This window comes from Strongylocentrotus purpuratus, unplaced genomic scaffold (genome assembly GCF_000002235.5).
Source record: "Strongylocentrotus purpuratus isolate Spur 01 unplaced genomic scaffold, Spur_5.0 spur5_scaffold_8, whole genome shotgun sequence".
Taxonomy (NCBI): domain Eukaryota; kingdom Metazoa; phylum Echinodermata; class Echinoidea; order Camarodonta; family Strongylocentrotidae; genus Strongylocentrotus; species Strongylocentrotus purpuratus.
This window is the reverse complement of record NW_022145614.1, coordinates 27,099,612-27,111,560: the sequence shown is the minus strand read 5'-3', so window position 1 is coordinate 27,111,560 and position 11,949 is coordinate 27,099,612. Positions and strand designations below refer to the sequence as shown.

The 11,949-nt window shown below is 36.2% G+C and overlaps 1 protein-coding gene across 1 annotated transcript; it reads right to left on the bottom strand.

Annotated features, from left to right (window-relative positions):
* Positions 1-514: 514 nt before the first annotated feature.
* LOC586701 (protein O-linked-mannose beta-1,4-N-acetylglucosaminyltransferase 2) lies at positions 515-9,777 on the bottom strand. Its single transcript, XM_030975784.1, has 2 exons — positions 9,682-9,777; positions 515-2,579 (listed from the first exon to the last, which is right to left on the bottom strand). The coding sequence occupies exon 2, from the start codon at positions 2,470-2,472 to the stop codon at positions 757-759; it is 1,716 nt and encodes a 571-aa protein (XP_030831644.1). The 5' UTR covers positions 2,473-2,579; positions 9,682-9,777; the 3' UTR covers positions 515-756.
* Positions 9,778-11,949: the final 2,172 nt, after the last annotated feature.

Below are 11,949 nucleotides of genomic sequence, written 5' to 3'. Positions count from 1 at the left end.
GTGTACAAGTCTAGCACACAGCAAACCCGTAGTCCCATCAAGAAATACCCCCCTCCCCCATTATGTCTCTTGGATGCTCAATAAATGAATAACACGCAGAATGATTAAAATTTCCATATTTTTTTAATACACTCTGCATGTATCCCTGTTGATAAACTGCATAGTAACAGAGAAAAGTGGAACCCCTGAAGGAGAACAGTATAATTTAAAGGGGAAGTCCACCCTGATAAAAAAGCAGAAAAGTTAGAAAAGAGAGAAAAAAGGATAAAAAGACTCGTGAAAAAGCTGTTTAAAGCTTATCTGTACTAGTTTATAGGAGGGATTAGACCGCCCTGCAAGGTCACTGGACAGGTGGTTATCTCATCAACTCAGCTCTCAAATAACATAAGAAAAATAGGATCATGGGGGATCAATGGTCACCGATTAGGCATTGTTTTTTACATAGAGGGAGCAAGTAGATACAAGTAGGACAGTGTGCCTTTAATACTCCTCTGACAGACAATAACATATTATTGGTATTATTATTTTAATTTATGGCTTATAAGCTTTCCATTGATGTATTATTTATCAAATTCATTTTTTTACTTCCTAAAGGGTTTTTAACCAGGAGACCATTCTGAAAGCATATTTTTTAGTCTTCCTTATATGGACAGGAGGTGATCGCTGCATACGGTCCAGTCTTACCTCCCGCTTTACATCTGACCCATGCAAAGTAAACATGACCCTTCTTAAAACCTTCTTTGAATAGATGCGAGGTCATTGGCAAGACGAACGCCCCTGCGTACACTTCCCCTTCCCCTGCTCTTGGATCGTCACCTCGTAGTCCAAAGTGATGGAGTTATCTGCTTTGATGGTGTTTTGGATGAAAGGGATGTTCCAAGGTGGACTCCACGACAACAAGAGGCCTACTGCATCATCATCACCATCATCATCCTCACTTGTTACAACCCCAGATGGAAGAGGTATGGTGAAGCAGGACACCTCTTGGACAGCTCCTGGTTGGTAGGGCACTCTACCAATCTCATTTTCTATGGCTCCATCTTGAGATTCAAGAAGAGCATCTCTGACCACTTCTACGAAACTGTCAACATCGACTATGGTGTCCTGATAGATTCTAAACAACCATGCTGGATCATTGCAGCATAGGTGAGAAGGAACCTCTGCACTTGATAGGATTTGCTCCTGGAGCTCTGGCTCGAGGTGGGCGATGCCCCCAATTTCGGGCTCGGCGTCAGGGTATGTGACCGTGTTGATCTCATCAAAGTTTCTCCATGCTCTGTAGACGATGTTCATTCCCTTCAGATGAGCCAGCGTCCTGTAAGGCGTGTAGTTGTCTGGATTCACAGCGTAAGGGAAGATCTCGACTAGGACGGAACAGGGAGGCAGGAAGATGGAAAGCGAGAGCAGGGATCCGTGAACAGCCACTAGACCCTTTGAGCAAGAGATCAATCCTATGAGCTCTGATAGGGAATACATCTCTAAACTTGCTACAACCACCAAGGCATCAAAATGCTGCGCTAGGGCCAAACTTAATTCCACTTCATTCAGAATAAGCCGATTTGTTCTCCTCAACAGGATCACAAATGTATTTGAATTCTCAATTTCTGCATTGGAACATCCATCAATGTTTAGTTTGGATTTGTAGAAGGATGTAAACAATTCAATTTCTGTAGAGGTAACAGCAATGTCGTCCAGAGGACCTTGCGGTATATCAAAGCCATACTGATACCAGGTGGTAAACTTGCTGAGTCCTACATGAACTTCCTCAAAGCAGGCCAATCTTGATGAATCATCTTGAGATAACTGATGTGTAAGAATGGGTGTCTTCTTTGAGATGTGCTCATAGAGTTGAAAATAGGGTCCCTCTTCCTGACTATCGCTTGTGAGTAGCGTCGCGTCATTGACACCGGATCGAAGATTGAGAAGACCAAGCTGAAGCTGCGTGTAAAACACGGGTAGGAGATCATCGTGAAACACATGCATGAGGTTGCCCATGTTGAAGCGATTAAAAAGCAAGTACTTTCCTTCCTGATAAGACACATTCTTTATTGACTGCACAACAGTACTTGGAACATCCACATAACCAAAATACTGGGTGTTGTGATCCGGTACAGAAGACAAGTCTACAAGGGCTGGTTGCTGGCGATCGTCTGGGATTCCTTCACTGATGGAGTGTGGTGCATGCAGGAAGACAAAGTCGTTGTATTTGGTGTAGTAGCAAAGGTTGTGGAAAATGCAACGCCTGTCGACGTTGGTTGACCCTTGGCACCTGGCACTGCTGCCCCACTCTTCAAGATATGTGGCCCAATCCTGTGAACCGTTAGCCAACGTTCTTTCTTCTTTGGGGAGATAACTAGACTCTTCAGCCTTAGTCCTAGAGGTAGCAAGTTGCTGCTTCAGATGACGGCAGTAATACACACTGCATGCTAGCAGAGGTATCAAGATTGTAAGCAAAAGTGTTGACACCTCCATTTCTCGTCTCCGCAAAGCCCTCTGTCAAGAACGTCTCCTCAGTTGATCAAAGTGAAGAAACTCAGGGCAGTACCGTAACAGTCAGGAAGTGACACACGATACAGAATCTGTAATGTATCAAATATATGAAAACATAGGAATAAAATATGTCACAAAAATTAATTTCATATGAAACCACTTTCTTATCATTGTCATATGTCTTAAGTTTTTGGACATACCCATCAAAAACCGGTTTATTTTATAATTTGCATGTGATCTCTGTAAGTCTAGACATATTATAAGTGTAAACTAGATGGAACTTCGACTGCGCGCAGTCGAAAATGATGCCTCCGTCATAGAGCAAGTTTACAAACCAAAACAGAAAGAAATTTTTCAAATTCAAGTTCAATTGTAATCCATTAACAGGTTCTTAGAATATCGTGATTACAAGTGATTTCTCATATACATATATGACCCTTTGACCTCATGACCCTAAAATCTACTCAGTTCATTGGCTCTGCAAGATGTCCTGAGTTAAATAGTAATCCATCTGTCAGTTCTAATAAGAATGCGTTCACAAGCTATTTTTGCATACATAATGAGCCCATGACATTTGACCTCATGACCCAAGAATCTACTCGGTTCATTGGCTCTGCAAGATACATACATGATCTAAGTTTGGCAGGAATCCATCAATCTGTTCTAATGATAATGCGATCACAAGCTATTTTTGCATACATAATGAGCCGCATGACCTTTGACCTTGACCTCATGACCCTCAAAATCTAATCAGTTCATTGGCTCTGCAAGTAACATACATGACCTAAGTTTGGCAGGAATCCATCAATCGGTTCTTGAGATAACGCGATCACGAGCTGTTTTTGTATACATAATGAGCCCTGAGATCTTTGACCTCGTGTCCCAAAAATCTAATCAGTTCATCGGCTCTGCAAGATACATACATGACCAAAGTTTGGCAGGAATCCATCAATCGGTCCTTGAGATTTCAGTTCAGTTCAGTTCATTTATTCAATTCATTTCTAAAATGTACAGACAGTTGTACGTGACAAAAAACATACATATTTACAAGTCATGAAATAAAAAGCAATAAATATTATAAGTAGGCCTATTACATTGTAAGAAAATGAATTATGAGAACTTTAAAATAAAGCCAGATTGGCCTTGTGAAAAAAAAGTCCCCATTTGCTAGAGAGTGATTTGGAGGCTTCATAATAATAGTTTCAAATTTGTACAACAAAGGGAAAAGAAACAAGCAATGGATATGAATATATACATGCATAGAATATGAAATACAAAATACCTACATGTAGATGCCAACAGATATAAAGTGCATCCAAGTAATTACCCGATCCCCCCCCCCCCCCCCCCCCCAAAAAAAAAAAAAAAAAAAAAACAAACAAAAAAACAACAACAACAACAACCTAAAAACCTAAATTACTTCCTTTTTCAAGTGGATGTTTTCAAATATCAAAGAGTTGCAAACTAAGCATATTTTGAAATAAAATATTGTTTCAATTTTCTTTTAAAGAAAGAAAGAGAGAGAGAGATGCATGAACAAATATAATTGGGAAGTGAGTTCCAGATTGTTGGGAAACTATATCGAACTGACCGTTGTACAAAGGTTTTCCCGACTTTCCATAAATGAAATAAGCTGCTGTTTCGTGTGCCATGGGAATGAATTTCTTTATTTATAGTGAACATTTTAACAATATTTTTGGGGAGGATACTCTTGAAGTAAAAATATCCAAGTAGGATAGTATGATATTGGTATAAATGGAAAATGTTCAAAGTATTCAATTTATGGAAAAGGGGAGCCGAATGAGTAAGAAAATGACTACCAGTACATATTCGTATTGCCCTCTTTTGTAATTTGAAAATGACATCTAATTTGGTTTTACTACAATTTCCCCAGACAGTTATACAATATAAAATATGTGATAATATTAAGGCGTTATACAGTGAGAATAAGGCTGAACCAGGAAGACAGCTTCTTAATTTATACATAATACCAATGCATTTAGATATTTTGGTACTTAAATAGTTAATATGTGAATCCCACTTCAAATTTTCATCTATATTGACTCCAAGAAAACAAATAGATTTAGATTTAGTTATTGGTGTAGAATCGATACTTAATGTAAGATCATTGCAGGTTTTAGTCGCATTGGACAGCTTATTATGGAAAGATATAAAACAAGTTTTAGTCAGATTAAGTATTAATTTATTTGCCTTAAACCATTTAGATATGTTATGTAGTTCAACATTAATATTCTCTTGCATATCTTTTAAATCCGGCTGAGTAAAGAACAAAGTGGTATCGTCTGCATACATAATAAAGTCAAATTTGGTAGATGATTTTTCAATATCGTTAACGTATATGAGAAATAATAGGGGACCTAATATAGAACCTTGTGGAACCCCGTGTTTAATTAAACTATGAGTGGAAGAAGCATCATTGAATATGGTAAATTGATAACGACTACATAGATAGTTTTTAAACCATATGAGTGGGAGGCCATGTACACCATAATGCTGTAGTTTACATAATAGAATATCGTGATTAACTATATCAAACGCCTTTGAGAGATCTATAAATATTCCTATTCCAAAATCGTTATTTTTTACTGAAGATACAATTTTATCCTGTAAATCTATAAGAGCATGACAAGTCGAGTGGTTACTTCTAAATCCATATTGACTGTCTGTTAAGATGCTGTTAGCTATTAAGAATGAATACAAACGTTTATACATACATTTTTCCAGTATCTTTGAGAAGCATGGCAATATTGAAATAGGTCTATAGTTTTTGCAGAGATGAGAGTCATTTTTCTTATAAACTGGTACAATTTTAGCAATTTTAAGTTTGTCTGGTACATTACCTGTACTTATAGATAAATTGAATATATAACATAAAGGCTTTACAATCGAGTATATAATCTTTTTTACAATATTACTGTTGATGCCGTCAAAACCACAGGAGTTACTTTTCTTCAGCGATTTAGTAATTTCAAGAATTTCAGATTCAGTAATAGGCTTTAAAAATAACGATTTCAAAAGTGGATCCTTTAAATATCCTTCAAATGTATCATTTCGTGCAACAACCTGAGAAGAAGTTAAAATATTTGTGCAGCAATTAATAAAATATGAATTGAATTCATTAGCTATACATTGTGAGTCATCTATTCTTTTGTCGTTGCATAAAATATACTGAGGTGGATTACGTTTGGATTTACAAAGTAGTTTGTTTATGACGGACCAAGTACCCTTGATATCATGCTTGGTTCGATTCAATTTATCACAAAAATATTTCCTTTTCACTTTATGTAATATATTATTAACTTTATTCCTATATGTTTTATACTTTGCTTGATTTGAGGGTGAGCGATCATTAAGAAATTTCTTATACAACTTATTTTTTTTCTTGATATATCGTAAAAGTCCTGGTGTTATCCAAGGTTTACGTATACATGATTTCTTATTGTTACTAGTACATAGAGGTAGATTTCTGTCATATAAAACTAAAAGCTTACTTAAAAACAAGTCATAAGCAGTATTAACATTATTGCACGAATACAATGAAGACCAATCCACTTCGTACAGTTCTCTTTGTAATTTCTTTACACCATCATCTGTTACTGCACGTCTGAAATTAATTGTAGTATGCTGACTCTTTGTCAGCAAATTAGTTTTATCCAACACAAGAAAAATAGGTAAATGGTCTGTTAACTCAACAGAAAAACTGCCACTTTCCAGATTTCTTTCGAATGTATTAATAAAAATGTTATCAATGAGAGATGCAGTATTCATAGTAATACGAGTTGGATATTTGATGACAGGAGTAAGACCAAATGAAAAATTAATGTTTAGGAAATCGTTTGTATTTTCATCAGTTGATTTCAGTAAGTCTATATTAAAGTCACCTGTCATAATAATTTCTCTTTTTTCAGTGCTAAGTTTTTCAAGCGTTTCAGAATAAAAATGTATGAATGATTTAATATCTGTGCTAGGCTTTCGATAAAAAACACCAACCGTCAGCCTATCTCTATCTTGTCTAAACAAATCTACACATAAATATTCACAAGTGGAATCACTTTCTACGGAGTGTGTAATTGATTCTCTTCTTTGAAAATTAATGTCATTTTTAATGAAAATACCAACACCTCCGCCTCTACCAGATTTTCTATCAACGTTGACAAACTTGTATCCATCTAAATGAAATGGAATTACTGGTAAACCACATATCCATGTTTCTGATATAGCTATAACTGAAAAACTGTTCTTTATGATAGATAGAAAATTAGAAATGTTCTCAAAATTTGTATGAAGGCTTCTGGCATTTAAGTGAATCATGCTGAATTCGGCACAAGACTGGAAATGTTCATTAAATTCAAAAGGGGTGTAGCTGTTACAAGCAAAATCTGGGTTATTGACATGCAGATCAGGATCAAGATCGTTAAGTGGGTTGTTCATACGAAAGTTCATTCTTACTTATAAGATTACACATTTTGATCGTAGCAATAAAGAAAGAAGAAGAGAGCGCAACTCTACAAAAATAAGTATTACAAACTATTCCGCACCTGAAGCATAGATGGAAATACATGTAAAAATACATGCAACATGCAAAAGAACGAATGTGGGAAGAATTGATATATTTATATTCTTTCATTATAGTCATAAAAGTCAAATTTATTATACGGAAATACAAAAACAACTTAACAAAACAGTTAAGCATAAACAAATACTACATTGATTGAAAATTCCAAGCAATGAATATATATATATAAATATATGTAAAACAGAATTATATACAAATAGTACAAATAAAAATAAGCGTTCACTTTGTCAAAGTTTGTTATCGAACGATAAAAAGGGAAGTTTTTCCCTCCAGAAGATTGTTTAGTTCAGATTTAACATTTCACTATTCATTTGGCAGAGATTTCAGGTCATCCTCGTTTCTGATGAGTTTTTTCTTATGGTCCTTACCACTCAGTAGAGCAATTATTCTCCCGTCATTGCTCCAAGCAGCTTCAACATGGGGATGTCCTTTTGCCATCGCTAGGAGCTTTTGATTTTTGGCAGTCAAGTCTTCTACTATTGCTCGCTTGCGACCTTTCAGTTTTCGTCGGTTGAGTATAATCTCCTGGCGCTTCCTGTATGACTTGAATTTCACGATGATACCGCGGTAGGTTTTGGTAGGTGCTGTTGGGTCTTCGATGGCGCCGGGAGCAGGCTCTGGAAGGGGTTCACCTGGCATACCAACTCTGTGGCTTCTTTCGATGTCATCGACTGTTAAGTTGACTTTGAGGATGTCATTGACCATTTTCATAACAATGCTGTCTGTGCTTTCACCCTTTCTCTCTGGGCAGCCAAAAAATCGTAAGCAATTACGGCGGGAATATTGTTCCTGTGCATTGATGTTCACACTGACTGCTTTTAGACGATCAGTATGCTCGTTAACCTTCTTTTTCAGGTCATCTATTTCCTTATCCTTGGAGATAACGCGATCACAAGCTGTTTTTGCATACATAATGAGCCATGTGACCCTTGACCTTTGACCTCATGACCCCAAAATCTAATCAGTTCATCAGCTCTGCAAGTAACATACATGACCTAAGTTTGGCAGGAATCCATCAATCGGTTCTTGAGATAATGCGATCACGAGCTGTTTTTGTATACATAATGAGCCCTGTGACCTTTGACCTTTGACCTCGTGACCCCAAAATCTAATCAGTTCATCGGCTCTGCAAGATACATACATGACCAAAGTTTGGCAGGAATCCATCGATCGGTTCTTGAGATAACGCGATCACGAGCTGTTTTTGCATACATAATGAGCCCTGTGACCTTTGACCTTGTGACCCAAAAATCTAATCAGTTCATCGGCTCTGCAAGATACATACATGACCAAAGTTTGGCAGGAATCCATTGATCGGTTCTTCAGATAACGCGATCACGAGAACGGGAAGTACGGACGGACGGACGGACGGACAACCAGAAAACATAATGCCTTCGGCTACTTCGTAACGGAGGCATAATAAACTAGTTAATGGTTAATACCAATTTCTCAAAAGATATTGAACCTACTTTGGAATACCACTCAAACTTGAGCTGTGCATGGTTATTTAGTGGTCTTGCACATGAACTTTTTACATTACACCATGTTAATAGCATTGCACCACGCATCTGACTCTCGTAAGCACACATACACTCATCAGTCTGCAAGAATCTTTAACGGTGAAGGAGGCAGACTCAACTGAAATGTCAAAAGCAATGTTTGGCACAGTAGTAGTCTGTTCGCATTTGGACCACTCCAGCAAAGCTTGGAGAGTCAATGCTAATGCGTATTGACCTCTAGCACTGCACTATGTGCTAAGAGGCAGCAATTGCACCTACAAATAGTCAATACACACATATGTACACAATGAATAGTGGCTGATCGGCAAGTTTGACAGTAGACTTACAATTTGAATTATCAAATTATTCTTTCTAAACATCGGTAAGTTGAAAACATTGTATTTAACTATTTAGGTATCATCAATTGTCACTTAAGTACCGATTTTGAGTGAAATCAGTTGAGTTTTGTACAGTGGTGTTTGAAATGTTGAGGATCAATAGCACAGCTTTTAATACACAGCCAGGATAGTAATGCAGCTATTTAGGTGTGATTTGGACCACAATTGTTGTTGTTGTTGTTGCTGGTGGCAATCGCACATGTATGATGTAACTTATAGGATAACTGGGCCTGGGGGTAAATTAATACTACACTGACTGCAGTATGAGGATGACAAAATTGGTGGACTGTGCTCACTAAGGAGAAGAAAACCTGGAGAACTTAAGGAAAATAGACTTGTTTCAAATGTCAAACTTTTATTTTCAAAAAGAAATCAAAACATTACTTATCATGCAGCCACATAAAAATGTTTATGTTCCATCCAAACTTGAAATATGTTGACACTCATGAGTACGGTACTGCAAATATTAAAAAGTTCGTTTAGTGAGAGTGCTTCATGCAATCTGAAGTGAAAGACTGAATTGAAAACGGCCATCATTCTCCATTCACCCATATATGAACAGCATGAATTTAAATACATGGGACTGAATCAAAACCACTTGCATATAACATCACTTTGCAACCAAACTTAGACATATATTGCTTATAAAATACAACATACGTTTTGTATTAATTATTCATAAGTGAATTATACGTACCTTTGGAGATACCAATGATGCGTTTTGTAGTTTCCCGCGAAAATTTATGCTGAAATATCGATGAGCAGCCGCCGTGTAAAAAAGTCAAATGAACCTAACTAAATTTGTTGTGTACTAGCGCCAACTCTTGATTTAATGTGACCATTCTATTGCGGTGGTAAGCAGAGGGCATTTTGAGATATAAAACAGATTTTTATTTTAATTTTGTAATTGTGTTCTTATTTTTAAAGGAAGGTTTTGGGAAGTCCCGAAAAACTGTTGTTCTTAGAATATTTTTGACATCACGCACAACAATTGACAAAATGTAAGAAAATATTTAAGCCCACTCTGTCTACATTTTTAGTATTTGTTGGTGCCTTGACTTTAATTTAAAAACAAATACAAAATACTTGTTTTGTTATATTATGTAGTGGACTATTTTACTTATTATTAAGTTGTTTATTGTTTTGAATTATATTTTAATTGTTTTATGTAATACAGGGCTCTCTTGTAGAGCAGTGTTTATGCAAGGAAGAGACGGCTACCCTTTATAAAGAACACAGAAAAAAAATATTAATCAATCCATCAATCAATCAATCATCAAAAAGAAAGGAAAGTCAGTACCGTGATTAGCTACCTAACTAGGCGTTGTGGCGTGCGCCTGTAATCCAGCTATAAAGTGGAAGTTACAAACTGATTCAGCCGAGGACGCAGGTTCGAAACTGAGTCACGTCTTTCGGATGGTGACGTTTAAAGGTCGGTCCCAGACGTAAATAATCATATCTGATTGATACACGTCTGTAAAAACCCAATACACACACACACAGCTACCTTCGGTTTATATGTTCCATCTCCTCATGCTCTAGACCGTTGCTAGAATAGTGATATTTAGCTTACCTAAATGATTTCAATTTTCATACTAGTGGGGCTACGTCCACCTCAAATGTTGCAGTTAAGCTCCTGGAAGTAAGTCTCGCGACATTCATTCAACATTTTTAAAAGTATATCAAAGTTACTGTACATGTTCCTATTTCTATTTCGTTATTTTGTCACATTAATATTGGGACGTCGTAGCCTATGATAAAGAAAAGCTGAAATGATAAGAACCCTATCATGTACAGAGCCCCACCCCGCTCTGTACCGTGATGGTCTACCTTCGGTTAATACCGATTATTCCATCTCCGAATGCTTAGAAGTTTTCCAAAACCAGTCAATATTTGTAAGGAAAATGTGAGCAATTGATTTTAAATCCTGTGAATTGTTTTCTTGTTCAATTCTTAGGTCAAAGACAAATATTGTTTTAATGATTTAATTTCATTCGATTTCAAATCATTTCATTTCTTTTCATTTGAATTGATTTAGCTGTTCATGTTTCATTTCATTTTAAATCTCGATATTTACAAACTATGTCCGTTTATTACATTAATGGGACCGTTTTGCAGTCGCTTGTATTCATAAGATTTTTCTCTTCTTTTCAAATCAGACGATAATGTGTTTAGATTTCACATTGGCGAAGCCTGCTTTTTGTTAAATGGAAAAGAAAAACAAACACAAGTATTTCCAAGTTTTGGCATAACTCTTTGTGTCATTTGAAAATGTTTCGTTTTGTTTTGTGCTATATCGTAACATTATTGCAAATTCAATAACCTTTTACCAAATCTTGCTTAGCTCGACAGTGTATTTTGTTCGGTTCATATGATTTGAATTTCATCCTCGAAAAGTTTTTAATGAATTTATTCCTTTTAACTGACGTTCATCGGTCAAGACAAAGTAATGCCAGAATTCCTGTTTAGAGCTATCAAATATCAAATACAAAAGATGAAGAATAGAATGGATATTTACAATACTTACCTAACACTGTAATTCGAAAAGATATCAAACATTTCGTTATGACCCTCCCCCCCCCCCCCCAAGATTGACTATTTACATTGCATGGATTAAAAAAAGATACCGAACAAGCGCATATATAATTATGTAATAATCGCAAATACCAATTTACTACCTTTAATTATGATATTGCATATAATTTTATTTGCGATATCCATATTAGTTGTGCTTTTCTTAATTGCAGAAATTTACAAATCGCAAAATGTCCACTGCTGTAAAGTCTTGACAAATTATTGCTTTATCTTTGAGTCTTTTGGTGATACTTACCTATCTACAAAAAAAAGAGTTATCCAATAAAAGTCATTTGGATGTCATTTATTTTCACTTCAAAGTGCTTGCAATAAGTTGTGGGGTTAATTCGACTTTTAGTACCCAACGGCTTTTGAATGCAGGGAAAACGCA